General features: G+C 37.9%; 1 protein-coding gene across 1 annotated transcript; it reads right to left on the bottom strand.

The window, feature by feature from the left end:
- Positions 1–11275: 11275 nt before the first annotated feature.
- LOC113760781 (non-classical arabinogalactan protein 31-like) lies at positions 11276–13372 on the bottom strand. The gene is made up of 3 exons (XM_027303499.1): positions 13038–13372; positions 12403–12827; positions 11276–11890 (listed from the first exon to the last, which is right to left on the bottom strand). The coding sequence occupies exons 1-3, from the start codon at positions 13343–13345 to the stop codon at positions 11574–11576; spliced, it is 1050 nt and encodes a 349-aa protein (XP_027159300.1). The 5' UTR covers positions 13346–13372; the 3' UTR covers positions 11276–11573.
- Between the last annotated feature and the right edge of the window lie 8249 nt (positions 13373–21621).

Genomic DNA, 21621 nt, shown 5'->3' with positions numbered 1-21621 from the left:
CTCGCACTTGCTAAATTTGGCATACAATTTATGTTCTCTTAATATCTGCAAAACTGTCTCCAAGTGTTTAACATGTTCCTCTCGAGTCTTAGAGTATATCAAGATATCATCGATGAAAACCACTACAAACTGATCCAGATACTTCTTAAAGACTCTTTGCATTAAATCCATGAATGCCGCTGGTGCATTAGTTAGACCAAAAGGCATGACTGCGAATTCAAAATGTCCATACCTCGTACTAAAAGCAGTCTTGGGTATGTCCTCCTTTTTAATCTTCAATTGGTAATACCCTTGCCTCAAGTCCAGCTTAGAGAAAACTACTGATCCTTGCAGTTGGTCGAACAAACTATCTATCAACGGCAGAGGGTATTTATTCTTAATGGTAATCTCATTTAACCCTCGATAATCAATACATAACCTCAAGCTTCCGTCATTTTTCTTAACAAACAGAACGGGTGCTCCCCATGGTGAATCACTCTCCTTTACAAAACCCTTCTCCAAGAGGTCTTGCAATTGAATTTTCAACTCCTTCAGCTCGGCAGGAGCCATTCGGTACGGAGTTTTTGAAATTGGAGCCGATCCAGGCACTAAGTCAATCCTAAACTCCACTTCTCTTTCCGGCGGTAGACTCTTTAGCTCCTCAGGAAAAACATCAGGAAATTCTTGTACCACTGGTACATCTTCCAACTTCGCTTGATCACTAGGATCATTAATCATGAAAGCTAAGAAACCTTGAGCTCCTTTTGACAACATTTTCCTTGCCCGTATCCCTGAAATCATAGCAGATGAGGCTAACCTACCCTTAACATCTAACCTCAGAGTTGCTTCTCCAGGTATACAAAATTCCACCACTTTTGCTCGGCAATCAAGCTTAGCATGATACTGGGCTAGGAAATCCATTCCTATGATAACATCGTACCCTTTTATGTCCAAACTGATTAGATCCACTAGCGTTTTACGCTCTCCAATCCAGAATTCACAATTCTTATAAGCTAAGCTAGCGATTATCCTCTTATTACCCATTGGTGTCTTAACTTCAAGATCGAAGGGTAACCTAACAGGTCTCACATCTATTCCAGACATAAATGATGGATTTACGAATGAATGAGTTGCACCAGGGTCAATTAACACTTTAGCTAGTCGATGAAAAATGGGAAGAGTACCTTCCACGACTTCCGAGGAATCAGGTACAGGTTGGTCATCTATAGCATACACCCTGGCAGGAACTGTTGGCCGGCTCCCTCCAGAAGTGTTTGGCCCAGCATTTGGATTACCCCATTCCTGAATTTTTGGACATCCAGCAATTTGGTGCTCGCCACTTCCGCATTTCAGGCACTTCCCTTGCTTCTTCCAGCAATCATCTATAGTATGGCCAGGTTTCTTACAAAATGCACAATTCATTTGGGGAACTATTGCTCGACCTCCTTGCGAGATATTCCTAGGTTGTCCCCTTCCAATCGGTCCCATTCGGGTTCCATTATTCCGTCCCCCTGCATTCCTGGCCCCGTTTCCTCTTGCTTGGGCTCCTCGTGGTGCTCCAGGGTTATTCGCCCCAAGGGTCCCTCGGCCCATTTTGGCCGGTGGAGTATTTCCATAAGTCGGCTCCCGACTACTGCTAGGAGCAAATCTTTTCTTAGCCTGAAAAGATTTCACTTGAGCCCGAGCTACTTCAACTCTCTGGGCTTTTTCGACAGCATCTGCAAAGGTATCAATCCTTACAGCAGCTAAACCTTCCTGTATTTCTACATTCAGACCTTGCACAAACCTTCTAACTCGCCTTTGTTCCGTGGTTACCAATTCAGGAGCAAAACGGGATAGTTTTGTGAACTGGACTTCATATTCGGCGACACTCATCGCCCCTTGCTTACATTTTATGAAGTCATCCTCCCTCTTTTCTTGGATAAGAGGTGGAAGAAATTTGGCATTGAACTCCCTTGTGAAGTTCGCCCAAGTCCTTGGAGTATGACTCCCGTCCCAGCTAGTCCTAATCAGATTCCACCAGGAGCGAGCAGCTCCCTCGAACTGAAATGCGGCAAAAGTCACCTGCCGCTCCTCCGTGTAGTTTAAAGCTGCGAAGATGTCGGAGATTCTCTCCCACCATCCCTCAGCTATATCAGGTTCGGGTCCTCCATAGAATTTAGGAGGTCCAAATTTCAAAAACCTCTCCAGCGCCCGATCCTCAGAATCGGTTGGGCCTCCTTGGCGGTGCACTGGCCCAGAGGCTTGATGTTCAGTCAAGCGCTCCAAGACATCAGTGATACGGTTAATTGCGGTGGCCACTTGATCTCCGGCCACTCCCTCTTGCCCTTGGTCTTGATTGACCTCGGGTTCCCTATCACCACCCGCTTCCGGGTGTTGTCTACGGGGTCTCCCACGGCCTCTTCCTACTATTTGGCGATCCATTGCCTAATTATGCCTATTACAGAAGGGTAAGATAATTAGGCAAAAATTTTATTTATTACTAATCATTATTATCCGTTAGGTGATTAAAATCAACATGGTAACGGAGGAAAAAGGAAATGAAACACTTAACATATATTTCCGTGGAATCAGTCATACAATCAGCAAGTTGGAACATTTCCAAAGGTGAGGCACATAAGTTAGCGAAAATACATACAAATAATCCCTTAAGCACAAAATTAGGGATATGGTGCCTCGGAAGCAAGTCATTCACCTAGACAAAACTTGATGACTTGACTAATGTCCCTTTTCTAATCCTATATATCCGATACTGTCAAGTCAACCTAATCTACCCCTCAGCAGGGCTATCAGGAGCGACATCCTCAGCCGGATCCTCCTCCGGATCCTCCTCCGGGTCCTCCTCCGGATCCTCCTCCGGGTCCTCCTCGGCACCTGCCGGCTCATCCTCCTGAAGGTAACTAGTGCCCTCATCCATAAGTATAGAAGCATCAGCCCTGATGCCAGCACTCCTATCTCTGATCCCCTCAGCAAGTCGGGTCACTCTAGACCTCTGTCGCTCTATCTCCAACCGAGCAACCTCCAGCATATTATGCTCCGCAGTTAGCCTAATCTCCAAATCAGCTATGCGATCGAACTGGGTATCCACCATAATACTCAGCTCCTCCACATCCTGGGTCAAGGTGTGGTTAGCGTCCCACAAGTAGCGGCGCTCATCATCTAGGGATAACACCAAGTCGTTGGGGTAGGCATATGTGACTCTGCACTGGCATCTAGGTTGCCTATCAGCAGGCGAGTATCGAACTCGACCTCCTCCACCTCGAGGCCTATAGGAAATGGATCTCAGTGGCTCTACATGTCCATTAGCCGCGCCATTACCATTAACATGTCCATTACCATTCTCCATACCTGCAAAATAATCAATACTTAAAGGTTAGAACTTAAATAGCTAACTGGATCAGATACCACTTAAAGTAATTCTATTGGTCTCAATTCTTATTCTTAGAGAGGATTCAGGTTTTTACATATTTAATATGTCCTTCAAATAACTTTTCTAACCTAGGCTCTGATACCACCTGTGGCGACCCCACTTTCCCCTGAGGCGAACCAAAGGGTTGGCGGGCCGTCTGCCCAACTCTCGCCAGGACTCACGCAAGCAATCTAACCCAAAACCTTTCGAAAAATAAACTAATCTATTACAAAACAATCTTCCCCGGATAGAATCATACCTAAAGCCACATTAACTTCAGAGATAGCTATGATAAAAATAACCATTCGAGGCCTTAAACGATCTACGTGCTAAAACCGAAGTATAAGTCGTACCCATCAAAACAGATAAATACATAAATCCGTAATACAACTTACAAGCCAAGTAATCAAATTAGGGTTTACACATTTTCCAGTTTCAAGTGGCAATCCAAAAAGAAAAATACACTATCCAAAATAATACACTACAGCCCACAGAATAAGTTATAGAATTTAGATACAGTCCAAAAGAAAAACTTAAGTAGCATCCAGCTTTCAGTTTCCAGAACCTGTTAAGGAAAACAATAAACGTGGGGTGAGCTAAAGCTCAGTGGTGCCCCAAAACATGCAATCACATAATTTCAAACAGCGATTAATAACTGCACAAATTTAAACAGTTAGAAAAGCGTATAACAGCACAAGGTAGGATACGTGGGCTCTCAGGAGCCATTTCCCTCGCTTGATCACCAATTATCGTAGTTGACCCTCCGTCAACTCTCACTACCTATGGTCCATGTAGATCCACTTATTTTAATCCTAACCCGTCACCGTTCATACCTCTGCTTCGGGCCCGTACTTCGTCTACCGACGCAGTATACTCGAGATATACCCGTATAAATTTAGTCGAGGGATTCACCCAAAGACGTGATTGCAATCAACTTCAAGCGTCGAGGAATTCACCCAAGGACGTGATTGCAATCAGATTCAAGCGTCGAAGGATTCACCCAAATGACTTTTGTAGTTAGATTCAAGCGTCGAGGAATTCACCCAACGACGTAACTACATTTAGATTCATGGTAGTTGGATACAAAAGTCGAGGGATTCGCCCAACGACGCAACTCCATTTTTGAATCAAGGATTTAGGAGAAAATATTTTGTACAAGTCACCACTCGAACGGCTAGTGTGATAAAGTACACACAGCTCACTTCGATGGATCAGAAACCAATTTTTTTTTAACTTATCACATAACAAGTCAAGGAAGTACTTTAAACGATTAGGCATAGAACAAGCAGGGACACTCACCAAGAGCGGAGTTCAGATATCAAGTTGAGGATCGAAATCCGCGTCCTCGAAAAACCCTAAAAAAAAACCAAAATTTGAAACTATAAGTTTCTACTTAGTTTTTAAGCTTATAGTCATTAAGGTATATTTAATATATTACTAGTTCACTTTCCCTTAGAAATATCAAGAGTTCCTTAGATTAAAACTTGACAAAAGTAGAAAAGATATTTCCTATGGTTTTCCTTGAGGTACTTTCCTAGAATGAAGTAACTAGTATTATTTTATTGAAATAAGTCGATAAACCTCTGAATATCAAAGCTAAAAAGTTACTTTGAACATTTCTCTAAAGATACGGCTTTTGCAAGATTTATTCCCAAAAACTATTTTTCCTAAGAATAGAGTTTTCTTGCCGAGCAAGGCTCCCAGGCTTTTCACTAAAATTTGTAAATCTCGTATTTTGAAATTTTTCCTAAAGTTAGCTATCCAAATGTAAAGCTTAAGGAAAGAAAAGAAATTGAAATAAGACTTAGAATTTTCAAAAGCTATAGGATTAAAATACTATAGCTATCAAGACTAGTTTGAGCTAAAGGAACTTATCGGATTCGAAAAGTTTTTAGGTGAAACACTAGATATTGAGTTTTTATATTATAATACTGGCTGAAAAATATTTTTGATTACTTTGACCACAGTCACTCGAGTTCACCAGATCGATACAACTTCCACAGCTCCAATTCCGTTCCTAAATTATAATATAGATCAAAATATGGCAAAAATCACATAGCAAATTACTAGGGCTTCGTCAATCATTAGCCCTAGATTCCAACAAGTGCAATTCTGAATAAAATAAAATGATCAACCAAGGCTTCATCAATCATTAGCACTTGGTTTCAGCAAGCCCATCATAAGCAAATAAAAAAAATAAAAGTAAAGCCTCCAAGACATTCCAGCAATTAACTTTCGTCACCCTGTGGTACTTATACAATCATTCAAATGGCCAAGGGCTTCATCAATCATTAGCCCTTGACAAAATCAATTATTTCCAACCACAATTAAATCAAGAATTTAAACCACAAGTAGGCTAAAATCTCAATTCAAAACCCAATTTCTGTTTCACAAGGAAACAGGACATTCATGCATAACAGTCCATTTTAAAAATTCACAGACAGCAGTACACATGGAGGAAAAATACAAAATTTCTACAGGACAAAGGCCTATGATTCTAGTTTCAAACGCCACTGACGGCGCCTTAAACGGATTTTCCTACACCAAGATATCAACCTTTTATTGAGACTGGTCAGGGCATCCGAAAATCTGAAATTTCCATTTTTCACTTGTGAAAATTCCTTTTTCTCTTTTAACACCAAAATGTTTTTATTCAAACCATCTTTATACTTCTTATAGAACTTCAAATCAACATTTTCCAGGCATTGACATCCATTATATGTCCAAGAAAATTCCAAAATCCAAGTTGATATTTCAACTCAACTTTCGGCAGCCACAAGAAAGTTTCCAGCATTTGTATACCCACATGTTTGGTTAAATCATTCAAGATATCAATTATTTCCTTGCTAAACAAATTATACAATTTAAAACTTACAACTTCTCTGTATTACTAAACCATTTTAATCCAAGAAAAATCCAAAAATAGGTTAAAATTCCAAAAGAAAATAAATTTGAAATTTCTGTTCACACCTCACGGCTATCCAGAAACTTTCCAGCAACTATGTGTTCAAAAATCCAACTTTTCCTTGGTTAAAATCTGGTTTTAAACACCCAAATTAATCATGCAAAAACTCGTCTAGCTATTTAATAAATCCAGTTCAAAATTTAACTCAACCAACAGCTGCAACACCCAAAATTTCCAGAATTTCTGTACAACTAGCTTCGAACAACATACCTGCAACAGATTGCATTTATTTTATTTTATTTCTCTGTTTTAAACTAACTAATTAGCTGTATGCAGAGCTTAATTAACTTGTTATCAACCACCTAATCATGGTTATAAGTTTAAACAACACATTAAACCAAACAGGCTGCAAAAATTCAAGCTAAAGTTCACGGCAGCTCCTATGCTAGCACATATCAGAAATTCTTTTCTTAAACATCTCATCCGTATGCACAATTCAACATGGAGGATCTAAATCTTCAAGTCTTCACTCAGCTAAAGACACTTAAGTGTTTAGATGCAACAGAAAACCACAAATGGAGCTGCAATAATCAAGGCAGGCTCTCGGCTAAAGCATTTCATCTCAAAACAAAATTTTCCACAGCTTTGGTTTCATCATCTAATTACTCAAGTTAACACATGCAAGGTCACGGCTGGCATAACTACCTCTGATCATCCATTTTTAGTCCAGAAAATTTACCTCAAAGCAAGCTAAGATCACACACGAAAATCTGAAAAATTTCTGCTCCCTCTCTCTCTCGGCTTCACTTGCAGGTCAAGTTCCAGTTTGGGTTGTCTTGGCTGAGCAGATGGTGGAGCTGGGGTGGTTGTTGCGGCTGGAAAACTGGTTACAGCCGATGGAAGTGGAAGCTGGATGAAGGATTCACTCACGGCTTCCCTTATGTCCCTCGACCTTACGGACAGCAGCAGGAAAGAAAAATTGTAGCAGCTCTTGGATAGCTGGTGCGAAGTGAAGAGAAAGAATGAAGGTGGAGTCGCGGTTTGTGGAGAGGAGTGATTTACGGTTGAGTGTGAAGTTGGTAGTGAATTTTGATTGGTTGAATGGTGCGGTGCTGAAGCTTCTGTCTGAGGAGTTGCTTGTGTAGAGAAGGAGCTATCACCTGCGGTTTGTGTCAGTGAAACCGAAAGAATGATATTGTGTCTTGTGGCTGTGGAATGAAATGTGAAATATAGTGATTGATAGGGTGGTTTTATGGTGCCGCTGTTTATAAGAATGGTTTGCGTACAGATTTGGTAATAGCTGCGTGATTTGATTTGCAGTCAGACGTCTTGTTTGGTTTGCATGGAAGGTAAGGTAAGGTTATTTTAGTCTTTTCACTTCGCTCCTTAATCTCAACTTAATTCCTCAATTCCGACTTAATTCTAAAAATTATCCCCAAGTGCGATTTGAACGCCTAATTATACCCTACTATACCTAACCCATTTTTATCAAATAATTATCGATTAAACTTGAATATTAAGGTTCCTAGTAATTCTCATATTAGTTAGCGATTAAATTAGTTATTAGAATTTCCAATTATTATTCCTCAAGAAATAGAGTTAGTCTAACTCAAAATTTATCGATTTAGTAAAATAAAGTCAAATGAAATAATAATTGAATCCAAGGGTATCAATTTGCACACAAAAATTATTTTTACACACTTGTTTAAAAACAAAGAAAGATAAGAATATATTTATCGAAATTTTCACACCTTAAGCATGTTTAATATATTAGAATCATATTTATCTAAAATTCATTGATTTTTATCTTAACACGGAAATTCTTAGTATCATTTAACATTAGCAACTAATCGAAATTAATCATAGGAATTAAATAATTTATTTTGAGATCGTGATTCTATTTACTCAAGTATCATTACTTTAGGATTAATGACGTAAGTATTCTTACATTTAATATTAAGGCGAAAAATTAATCTAACCCTAAAGATATTAATTTAGTCTAATAAGACCAAGAAATTTCATAAATTAGAAAATTGTATTATTTTTCACGTAGACCTATTTTTACATACTTAATTGCAATCAAGTAAAAGTAATGCTCGAAATTATTAAGGAATAAAAGAAATGCAAATAAAATATGCACTAGTTTATATATTCATTTTTTTTTCAGGGTTCTCACAATTATATCAGGAAAATCTTCAACTTTCATGGTGATAAAGTGTTGTCACTGAATCAGAATTCTCCATTGATAACAACCTATTGTCATAGAATTAAAAAGTGTTTAGTGACAACAAAAGTTGTCAATAATGAGTCTATACCAATGACAACTATGGATTAGTTTTAGTGATGACATTACTTTGTACATCATTGACAAGATACTGTGTCATCACTAAAATTACAACAATTATTGACGACACCAGTTGTTACAAAATAGTTTGATTCACTGACGACTTTTAGGGTCGTCACTATGTACTTTTACCGACGGGCCTTCAGCGACAACTTTTAATTTTTTTGTGACAAAAATGGCTTATCACTAATGACCAATTTTTTTGTAATGCCCATTGTGTTGTATTTATAGAGTTTTGGGTAGTAGTTTCCTTATAGGACTATGAGTCCTGGTAGAGAGAGAGTCTTTCTAGGGATCCGTCTGTCGGCTCCGACAAGTTCGGGTGCCACGGCCCATCAAGCCCATCTAGCTGGGAGACGGCGGCCTTGCCCGAACTGTCCTTATATTTGCCCGAGCTGACCTGCCAGGTCTTCATGCTCGAACTGACATGTGGTTGGATCCCACTACAACATGCATGCAAGAACCTCACAAATCATATACCAGTACGTAACAGTTGGAATGGTTACACATGCACGGTTGTCATTGTACAAGCTGACATGAATGAACGCATTCTATTTTTAAGACTGCAATTTACAACAACAACCATTGTGTTTTGGATCTTATACTACCTCTCTTTTGTGGATTCCGCAGATCCAAAAGGTTATCTAAAAACCGCCAGTAAACTTGAGGATCCATAGGACCGTCAATGGCTAGGGATAGCTGGTCGAGTAATCTTCCCATTTTTCCTTTCGGTCCTGATTTTCTTTGAACCCTTTGGAGTTATATAAGCCTACAATCGTGAATGTAATTGAAATTGCTATGGTTAATGAAAAAAAAAAACTTCGTCTGGAGGGCTATATTGGCCTTCGGCATGCCTGTCTACACTTCATTCTCAAGTCGCAGAATTTATTCCTTTCCATGAAGCACTAGACTTGAGAATAAGGTGTTTCGACCGAGAATCTGTGACCTAAAGTTGTGTTTGGATTGCATTTTTCGTCATTTTTCATGGAAAAATTATTGTAGCGATTTGATATATGTGAGGGAAAAAGGTGATAGGAAAATGTGATCACGAAAAACGACAATATTTTCCGACGGAAACAAGCAATCCAAGCATGGCACTGCTAGGGAGGAAAATCACAACTTGAAGGCAAATCTGAGCAGAAGAATTTAAGGGCTTCGTATTTTTAACGCCTTGAGAATATTGAGTTACGGCGGGGAGAATATTAAACTTTATAAAAAGGTCCTTTGTCCTTTGAAGTTAGATTTATTGAAAAAGCAGTTAGATTATTCGTTTTTTTTTTCTGATAGAAAGTTAGATTTATTGGTCGATCGCTCAGATGTAATCTCTTTTTCTTAATTGTGACTGTTATCGAAGTTACATTTGGTAAATAAGGATGTCAATGCCCTTACAAAGCTTCTAGCAAATTAACGAGCTATGGCCTACATATGGACGGACATACATCTCTTTTTTCCTTTTCTTTTTTTTTTTTTTCTAAATCAAAATCCCTGTAACATTTCCATTTTATGACGGTTACCTCTGATAATTGATTATTCTCTTTTCGTATTGGGTTGGAACAATCACCAGTTTCTAGCCCCAAAAAAAAAAAACCCAATATTGTTTCATAAAAAATATTTTACAAACTCGTGTACATTTTGCAGAGAGTGTTCTCAAGCAATATCAGAGAGCGTTCATAAAAAACCAATAAGCACCGTAGCATGCTATCAAGAATCTGGGTAGCAAATACGGATTGCCCCTCCACCAGCCAGCACTAGTAGGGTACCAACGCGTTCTCATCCAAAATTATTCCCCACACTTTTTCACATTGATCATAACGCTAATGGCCTTCTTGAAATTGTTAATGGTTGCCTGCAAGCAGAAGAGAAAGCAGGAATCTTTGGATCCCCTGAATGGCAAAATCGGCTGGCATTCACCGTTCAGAACCTACCTTTGAAAAACCCGATGTGCCTTTGCTTTGATGGCACGCTGACAGGGAGAGTACATAGCCAAAAAGCAAACAAACATCCAACAAATTTTATGGAGATGATTGGCATCCAAGGAAAGGACACTGGACTAGTGAACCTTCCTGAACTTAACTGTCGTTAATGGGTAATACAGCAGTCTGCAGAGGATTAATATGATTTTTACTTTGTAGCGTGGCAATATCCAGCTGTTCATGCTTCAAAAGGTTCAGCTGCAGAAAAAGTTGGATCTATGTCCCCCACAATTGGTGCAGTTGTACGCTAATTGACTACTCAGCTTTAGGTTTGTAATAATTTAAGAATGCCCCAGTTGACTCACAAAGGTTAATTTACTAAGAAAAAGAATAGTAGAGTATCAAATCAGCAATGCTCTTTCATTCACAAATAAAAGTACTCCTCCATCGGTTCCATAATTTGATTCGTTTGTCGAGAAACCAGCTCTTTGACAGAACATGTAATCATTGTATTTGGAGGAGTTGGATTTGGGTGACTTTACAATATGTTATTCTCAAATTCATAATTTAAGAGCATGAGGAATGCATTGGGAGGGTGGAAAACGTCGACAAGGTGAAAAGACTAATAAAACAAGATGTTAATTTTTAGAGAGTGACTCCTTTTTGAAACATTCATTTCGAAAAAAAAAAAAATATGACATTAATAATACGACGGACGGACAGAGTACTATTTTAATACGATAGCATTACATTCTAAAATATTTCAATACAACTTGAGAATACAGTAGTAATTCTGAACATATCAAACAATAAGCCCAACTGAAGAAGGGAAGACTATCAAACATTTTTCAATTTCCACACTGCAAACTGGCACTTTTAACAGTGGGCATAACTTATTAAAGAGCAGGACCCAAATTTAACCAAAAAACAAAAAAAAAAGGAGAGCTGTAACACACTTCATAGGCTTTGACATGGCTGAAATACTGAAGACTTGACAATTCAGAGATCAATGCTGGAGGAATCTCAACGACGGCATGGGGTCGGCTTTGCCGGTTCAAAGGCAAAAGGTCCAACATTGTACAGAGCATATTTTGGTCCCAAAGGATTGGGCTTGTGAGCTGGATTTGGAATTAAGCTTGCTCCCTCCGATCCATAATTGAGATTTGTCGGAGCGCTGCACTTCAGGGAGGGCGATTTCACTAGATACACCTTACAAGTATGGGAAGCGAGGCTGGTCACCATCTCTGGCACGATCAAGAAGTAACCATTCTTGTCTGTCTTGCCTTCTGCCACCACAGGCTTAAACCGGGTATTCTGACATCTAACACTCACCACAGCACCTGCAATTCCACAGTAACAATACATCATGAAGTCCCAGAGTAATTCACCAAAAAAAAAAAAAACGTAAAAAAGACTCGGTCAAACAAATTATTAGCCATTCCTTCTTTCCTAACCATGCGCGAACACTCTTTGATTTTTGTCGTTTAGCTCACTTTAGTGTCATGAAGGTTTATGACTTTTAACAACAGGCCCACGTGACAAGCTCTATTTCCTTATTCCAATTGTAGCATTTCGATTCTTCAAGGTTTCTTGGTTTCCTGTTTTCGGCTTCTTTTGTTTGAGCAACACGAATCAGTTCTTGTGCATGACATTGTAGCTCAGGATTGTTTTGGAATAAAAGGGCAAAATGAAAGGGTGGAGAAGATACTAGTATCTTTTGGAACAATACTTTGTGGTACTCACGAAATGCTGTCCTGTACAAGTTCCTAAGCTAAAAAGCATAAGAAATAAACTGAAAAGAAGAACGGAAAATTGTAAAAAGGGGATGTTTAAAGTAGCGTTATGGACGTACCCTGGAGAGGCATAGCTTCCTTGGGATTAAAACCAGCATAACTGCAGGTCTTGCAATAAACAACTCCTTGTACCGCCACAAGCTTCCTTACCGGAGGGTAGACTGGAGGCTTAACAGGTGGGTGCACTGGAGGCTTAACTGGAGGCTTCACAGGAGGGTGCACTGGAGGCTTAACCGGTGGGTGTACTGGAGGCTTCACAGGTGGGTGCACTGGAGGCTTAACCGGTGGATGAACTGGAGGCTTCACGGGAGGGTATACTGGTGGATGAACCGGAGGCTTCACGGGAGGGTGCACTGGAGGCTTAACCGGTGGATGAACTGGGGGCTTCACGGGAGGGTACACTGGTGGATGAACCGGAGGCTTCACGGGAGGGTGCACTGGAGGCTTAACCGGTGGGTGTACTGGAGGCTTCACGGGAGGTGCACTGGAGGCTTAACCGGTGGATACTGGGCTTCACGGGTGGGTAACTGGTGGATGAACCGGAGGCTTCACGGGAGGGTGCACTGGAGGCTTAACCGGTGGGTGTACTGGAGGCTTCACGGGAGGGTGCACTGGAGGCTTAACCGGTGGATGAACTGGAGGCTTCACGGGAGGGTACACTGGTGGATGAACCGGAGGCTTCACGGGAGGGTGCACTGGAGGCTTAACCGGTGGATGAACTGGAGGCTTCACGGGAGGGTACACTGGTGGATGAACTGGAGGCTTCACGGGAGGGTGCACTGGAGGCTTAACCGGTGGATGAACCGGAGGCTTCACTGGAGGATAGGTTGGGGGGTGGTGGTGGTGGTGGTGGTGGTGACCCTTGTGGTGTTCAGGGGCTTCAGCTGGTGGATGTGCTGGCCATTTGGAATGTTCATGCTCGTCAGCAAAAACTGATGAGCTTATGAGCAGAAGCATTGAGAGCTGCATGAGAACAGGGATTTTGGCTGAGAAAGAAGCCATGATGGCCAATGCCGGGCAGTGGAAGGGGAAAATAAGGGATTTCGTGTGTGGTTTGTGACTTAGTTCGTGGGTTTTAGTAAGCTTTGGGGAGTGTATTTATAGGGCTTTGAAGTCGACATATTAGGGTGGGAGTTTGTCCTAATCCTCATATAGGGCCTACTTAATACTGCGGGAGGCTTATAATATTACTGTTGAGAATTTCTGAGAAAAACAGGCTAGGAAGGATTCAGACTCAAAAATTACATCTGCCTCGCTTGATGTCAATGCCATCTGATATTTTATCCAATTGAACCCTTAAGTTACACCGTACACATATCTAGTCCAGATTCCAGAAGAAGACGACTTATTTGGTTCCAAGTCTCACTCCATAAATCTAACCATTTAAGGTCAAAATTATAAATTCGCTACTAATCTTATGTTCTACTCTTTTCTATAGCGAATAAGGGCATTGTAAAGTCGTCATACACACCTCTGGATACAACTTGACAGCTGGTGGCTCGGAAAAAAAAATAAAACATACACACGCCTGCTTACACTGAAAAAAAATACATACATATATGGATGTTGGATCATATAATAAGGTGACTTGTATTCATTTATTTTGCATGGACTAATAATCGTTATATATGTCATGATAAATTGATAATTCCAACAAGCAGTTTGACACTAAGGAAGGGTGTGTTTGATAAAATTAAAATCTAAAATTTGAAATCTGAAACATAAATATGTTGAGTTACTAAATTGTTAAATATTAAAATCCTAACATTTTAGCATATTCAAATAATAAGTGAACAACTTATCACTTATTTTATAGAGTATGTTTTGCTTAAGCAATTCAGAGTTATTTAATTAATTAAAAATATTCTATGTTTAGTTATCAAATACATTAGAAAATATCAAGGTACGGACCTTATTAAATTTAAGTGTTAAATCGAGTTATCAAATGAGGCCTATAAGTTATAGCAAAAGAACTAAAATTAGTTATTTAAGGATTCATTGTCTTGAGAAGCCAACTTAATTTTTCGATTAGATGATACAGTATTCTATGATCTCACCGACATTGAGGCAAAAATTAAAAAAAAAAAAATTGTTTACTCAATTTTCCTGATTCATGACATCAATATCATAATTAAAAACCTCCATTAGCAGGAGAACCACATTTTCTCAAGAGCTATAGCATTTGTGTGCCTATGCACCCAATATTCCAAAAAATTACTGACCTCCTTTTTCTGTCTAAATATTACACAAATGTATTTATGACGATATAACCAAACATTTCAATTCTAGAAAGACCATTTGAATAAGACAGGAAAACTGAGGGAGGCTCACTCATATTTTATAACGTTGTTTGTACTTTGTAACTTCACCAAAAATTTCAGAAAATAGCACTGTAATTTACAACAGGAAAGAAGAAGAAAATGAAAGACAGAAAAGACTTTGAGGTAAGGCTGCTGCAATAATCCCATTAAACTTGCCTCAAATAGTGTTTGTTCTTGATAGTGAATCACCGAACAGTACATGTGGCTTGTTACTTTCACATGCAGGGGTGGGGTTGATGAATTTTGTTCACTGCAGAGCTTGCAAGGTCGCAATCTGCAAGTTTCAACTTACTTTTTTTTTTTCTTTTTCATGTACCCTCTTCAGGAAATTAGAATCCAATGACTATAATTAATATGGTTTGGCAACTTAGATTCGAAAACACATCATTCTCTTCCTGTGTTTTCAATGCCACAAAACCCGAAGAATGAAAGTGAATAATGCTACCATTTATGTGAAAACTCTGCAACTGTGAACTGGCTATCCTCTTCGTCATGTGGCTTGTTTAATCAGCTTTAAGGGCTATTTAGCTGTCTAGCATCTAAGAAATATTAGAGTGGTCAATTATTTGAAAGAAATTGAATAGGTTCATTCAATGACAAATTAATTTAAGCACTCAATGTTTGGTCCGTCTAACCCTGAATGCATCATCTTTTAACGCGGGAACTTCCGCAAGAAATGGTGAATGCAAGCACGGAGCTGAGGCGCGCGCGCGGGGGAGGGGTGGGGGGGGGGGGTGGCAATTGTGATTTCATCAGGTTTTGTGAGGTTGATGTATACTTTACATTATTTAATGCACAATTGCATAATATTGTCATATTTGTACAAATGTTGGTGTAAATGAATAAAATATTTCATATATATTTCTCATAATAATGTAATATAATTATACATCAAATATCATAACAAACATAATTATAAGACGGAACTGGACATAATACAATCACACGTGCTCCAAATCCCACTTTTAACGTGTAAACTATCCAAAGAAACGCCTTTTTAACGGGGAAAGGATGATAATAAAGAAGCGAGAAAAAGAAATTTAAACTCAGGACTTTTAATTTTTGAAATATTAACTTTAGCCATTCGATCAAAGCTTCATCAGCTAATTTCTGCAATAGCTGTCAAGTTTTTAATTTTGTTGGGCTTAACCTCAATTTGTGGGCAAGACCGCTAAATGTTGGCGATAGAAATGGGTGGTGATCAAGATTGAATATGTACTGGTAGTACTTATAGCTAGTTTGGGAGGATGGAAATGAAAAGAAAAGAAAGGTTTTGAAGGGATAAGAAAGTTTTTCCATTGTTTGGGAGTTAAAATGAGAAGGAAAAGAAAAGAATAGGAAAGATTCCACTGCCCTCCATCTTCTGGAAAACTTTCCGCCCAACATTGGTCGGAAAGGGAAGGAACGGACAGAAGTTTAAGTAAATTTTTTAATATGGCCAAATTACCCTTAAAATCCTATACAAAACATTTTAATACTCGATGAATCCCTCTCACATTTGTTTATAGAAAGGGCATATTTGTAAAATAATTTGTTTGAGTATCTTTTCCTTTCCTTTGCATTCAACTCCCAAACAAAAGAAAATTACTCACTTTCTTTTCTTTTTTAAAACTCTCAAACAACTTAGATAGAAACTTTGATCCTTTCTTTTCTTTTCTAACTTATCATTTCTCTTCTTTTCTTTTCATTTCCATCCTCCCAAACTAGCTATTAGTAGATCTGCCATTAAGAGGGAAAAAAAATTAAATGTGTCCAGAAAAGAGATGAAGAAAAAAACAAAACATGTATGTATAAAAGAAATGAAAAGTGTACATGTATCCTTGTACGTACAGAACTTCGTATATACAAATATAGGCCCTAAGATAACACGTACTTTAACTAATTTTCCAACTAATGATGAGGTCCACTTGGTCCAAAATGTACTCAATTGTACTCCACTTCTTTTTCTTTTTCTTTTTCTTTTTTGTTTCATTTTCCCCTCCTCATATTTTGTGATATAATTGCAACTTATCTATTGCAAGCTCTGAGATGATCATTAGAACAAATTTCTCTGTGATCAAAGATCTGTAATCATTAGAACAAACGGATATTAATTCATCACAAAATCTGTTGTGGCTCCTTCGTGCTTAATTTAAAGCTTTGATACCTCGTACTCTTACTACAAAACCCGCGATCGAACAACTCAGCAATTTCAAGCAATGTTACTGATCAACCATTTGTTTGATTTGGTTTTAAGATTGGTTGTAGCTTTTCTTTATTTTCTATATTCCGAGAAATGCGCCCATAAATATTCGTCGAAGTAATGGGATCAAAATAAAAAATGGTATTAAGATCTCGGGATTAGAGTTAATCAGCTGTCGGTGTCAAATAATGCACCGGGTAAATCAACTAGATACTTTTATTATGAGAAGACCCGAAAAAAAATCTCAAACGCGTAATATTACTGATTAACTTTAGATCCAATCGAATTTCTCGTGCTTGCAGCTCTCTTCAACTCTCTGACCTTTCTTTTGGGTTGAAATCATTGACTGCGCTTATTGCACAAACATCACCATCTTTATGAATTCTTAATCGCATCATTACGGGTATTTTGTCTCTTTTTTTTTCCTATTGATGCAATAATTTATATTCTATTTTTACTTCTATCCTACATTAAGGTGAAGAGGTGGATCCATCAATGAAAAATCAAAGGAGATTGAAACGCTATTGGACAATGTTCCATGCACCCTGTGACGAAGTTTTTTCAGAAAAGCTTGAATAAGAATACAAGTAGGGAGATTTGGCCAAGAAGGAACTTAAGTCCCGTGGTGGCCAACTGAGTCGGTTTCATTAATGTGGGTAGTGTGTGCTAAGTGGTCATTAATGAGGATTTCACGGAGCAATATATGACAAATTCTCGTCTTTCTGATGAGCAACTCACGACAGGGTCAAACTTGAAGTGCCGGGGCATCTAATTTATATTGTTACTTCAGAAGAGGTATAAAAGCTCATAAATTTCTACTCACATGTTCATTGAAATGATCATCATACTATATTGTTACGCATGACCTTTTAAAGAAAGAAATTTGACCTATAAATGCATCCAATGAACTTCCAGGGAATGCATGCATGTGCTTCGCTGGTTATCAGAGTAGTAACCTATCTGTGCAATGTTGTTTCAAATTTTGCTGGAGAAATTTCATTGAATCGGAAGACCCTATCTTTCATACGGTCACTTTTTGTTTGTTTTTTTTTTTATGCGATAGATTCTACACTATAATTACTCCTACTCTACATTAGAGGGAGGAGGATCTGAACAGATCAAGGGAAATTCGATTAACTACATCCTACTCTACACTAGCGGGAGAGAAGGACCTAAACAGGTTAAGGGAGCCGATGAATCATCACTAGTCCAGACGTATTCCCTTGAACTACTCCTACTCTACACTAAGGGAAGGGGGACCTAAATAGGTCAAGGAGAACCCGATGATGGTTCACTAGTTCAGACGAATGCCTATGCACCGTTGGCAAAATATTTTAGGAAAATTTGAATACTAAAATGCAGGTAAAGAAATTTGATTCTTTGATCTACACCCAAATAGAGTTTGAAAACTTTCTTGGTGATCAACTACTCTAAAGTAGTTGGTTACGGTCACTTTTTGTTTGGATCTACTTTTTTGCGAAACATGTTTGGAATTTTGTAAGAATATTTTTTAACACATTTTCAATCACGTTTTTATCTCACGTTCAACATTGTTACGGTATAATTTCCATAAAAACTCTCAAAAATAATAATCCAAACAGGCTCTTAACTCTTGTTAAAAAAAACGCGTATTATGACACATTGAGGGAAAGCCGAAAGCGTCAATTTAGCCAGAACGTTGTTGTTTATGCTCCTGAAAAACAGCATCTTTTTTTTCTTGTGGCCTGTGGGAGGTGATGGTGAAAACTGTTCAGCTAAAATGTTCGCTGATAGAAAAGAAGCTCAAAACGTTCGAGATGTACAGTACTAGGACCAAAAGATTTACCACAAATGAATGTATGGAAATCGAACAAACACGTCCTTCAATTGTTGGGGAAAAAAGACAAAAACAAAAACTAGAGCGGATACAGCGGCGAAGAGTTAAGTTGGTAATATGAATAATGACATGATTCGAGAGAACACAAATCAAAGTAAATAATTAATTTAAATCATCAAGAAATAGAGTTAAGCAAAGGTCAATCGAAAATCGTACATAAGGATAGGGCCTTTCTCGGTAGGGGCTGTGGTGATTTAAAACAGTGATTTTATTATAGTAGGACTTGGAGGAGGCCAATAATTGTGGAAACGCTTTAGGTTATGTGATGTATAATATCTATAGGATTAATCTTTTTAACTGTCTAATCTAAGGATTTTTTTTTTTATACAAGTAACTGGAGCGTAAGAAAACTTCAAGTTTGATCACATAACATGCATGCACTATGCTTATTGTAAAATAAAATTAATCATATAATTAGCCAAAATTATACATTCTAGGTTGATAACATGTGATTGAAGCGTGGGTTGAGGCCGTCAAAACTTGGGTCGCATTACAACGCGTCCGGTGGGGAGAAATTTTTTTTTTTTGGGAGTTTATGGAAATAGTCCTTTTAAACACATTTTTAGCTTTTTTTTTTTTTTACCTTCAAACATACATAATATCTTTAAAAACAAAGTTCTATAACCTTATTATTTCTCTACAAAATTTTCAGAAAAAAATGCAATTCAAACGAGCTGTACGTTAATACACCATTAATATTTCACGTACTGTGTGGTGTGGAAAGAAAACTTTTGATCGTAGGCTAGGGAACCGAGTTTGTTCTTGTTTGAATTGATCACAAATGGGAAACAAATCTTACAAAAACTAACAAACAAGATTGAAATGAGGGACCGATGTCAAATCATTAATTTTTTTTGTTTTCTTGGACAGTAACTTGGTCCCCAAATGAGAGAGAAAAAGCAGACTATTCAACACTCATAAGTGAATTCTTGAAATTAATCAAGTAGAATTGTCCAACATCCAAACAACCAAAAAAATTTTGTTTTTTCCCCAATTGGAGGGAGACCAAAGTCGAAATCAAGATTACTTCTTGACTGCGAGTTGCATCTAAATACATTATTAATCGCAGACTAAGGCTGAGATTTTGCCTTCGTGCCAAAAATACATTATTAATTTGCATTCCTAATAAGCCTTATTCTGCAGGTAAGCCCAAGAAGGCCTTTTGTTTATGGGCTGACACTATCTCCAGTTCCAGCAATACTTCCCACAAAGCCTTGTTTTGGAGAATCGGCTCTGTCTTAAATTGAAGGTTCAAAGTATTCATGTGTTACGGCCCACCATCACAAGTTAAAATCCCGACTAATGAAACTTGAAGGAAAAATAATTGGTAATTTTTTATGCGCTATCACTCTCGGTAAATATAAAAGCGGGGTATAAATATATATCACATAATTCAATTTTAGATTTGAAATGATTTGCATAAATACATCTACATCTGTTAGTATTAAAATTTCACTACATCGACATTGGATAAAAAAAACCTAATCCTGAATTATTTTAATAATCAACTTTTAGTTTCTAATTTGTTTCAAATATTTAATTGGTCCTTGAATCATAAAAAGTATCAATATCGATCCTTCAATCTTTCTCACATTGTTAAAGCTGATTGGTCTAAGTGCAAAATTTGACTATTCTAATGGTGAAAACATATTGAATATTTTTTTGGGCAATTGAATATTCAAATTTTGATACCTTTTATTGTTAAAAAATCAATTTAAGGCTTGAAATAAACGAGGGGTGAAAGGTTAGTTTAAGAAGTTACCCAAACTAACAAGAAGAGTTTTCTTGTAACATATCGAATTAGAATCTACAAATGGTGGAAAAGATGCATCACGATATTGGCATCATCCACTTCGTTCTAACCTCTCAATACAGAAGATGCACAGTTAAACCAATTTAAAGTTTTGTGTAATTTAAAGGTAAATAAATCAAATTAATGTTTTCAAACTCTCTCGTGCAATTTTTTTTACTTTTTTTTTTTTTGGATTTGGATAGAAAGGGCAAATTTTAAATAAAATGAATATGTAGATTGGGTTTCCTTCAGTTATTTGGTCATGGAATTCTTGGATGCAGCTAAGCGTTTTGCCAAAAAAAAATGGAATGATTTATCATCTACACCATTTTCCTTTTTTTTTTTTTAATACCCTTTTCCCTTCTTAATCGGTAATTATTGGACAATGTCAATGACTATTGAATTTCCATCTCCATTTTTTTTTTGTTTGAGAGAAAATTGCACTTCCATTGCTGCCAAAATTGCAAATTACAGAAGAGAGACGTCGTCGCCTCATATAATACTCTCGAATCTTCACCAGCATAGCTACTAAGAAGAAGGGCTAAATAATTCTAAAGCGGAAGAAGTACAGATTTATTACTTTTTCTGCATTTTAGTGTAAAGTAGTGTAAAGTTCAAGATTGAATGTTAGCAAACAAAGAAAATTTCCTTTTTTTTGTTGGGGGGGGGGGGGGGGGAGGAAAAAAGAATGTTGATTGTGGAAAAAATGTTAATTCACCGCCTAAATTATATTACTAGTATAGATACTAGAGGAAAAGAAATAGTACGTAGTTCTATCTCTGCATTGCATTTTGCAGTTTGGAAGTTGAAAAAGAGAGGCAGGCGAGGGAAATAACTCTCATGTATGACTGGTACATTGCTCATCATGCACTGGCTGAATCTACACATTTGGCTACTAGTACAATCTATGCCCGTATTTATGAGAGAACTATTCGGTTTGAGATCTTTGGTTAATTTCTTTTGGTGGATTTTTCCATCTTTCATTTCACTAAGGAGTCAGCTTGAACAGTGAAATAAAATCTTCCTCATTCAGCCCATTAGAGCAATGAGGAGCCAAGCTTGAACAAAGCCTATGTAGCATTATTGACTTTAAGCTACATTTTTTTT

This window comes from Coffea eugenioides, chromosome 2, assembly GCF_003713205.1.
Source record: "Coffea eugenioides isolate CCC68of chromosome 2, Ceug_1.0, whole genome shotgun sequence".
Taxonomy (NCBI): Eukaryota; Viridiplantae; Streptophyta; class Magnoliopsida; order Gentianales; family Rubiaceae; genus Coffea; species Coffea eugenioides.
This window is presented reverse-complemented; position numbering and strand designations above follow the sequence as displayed.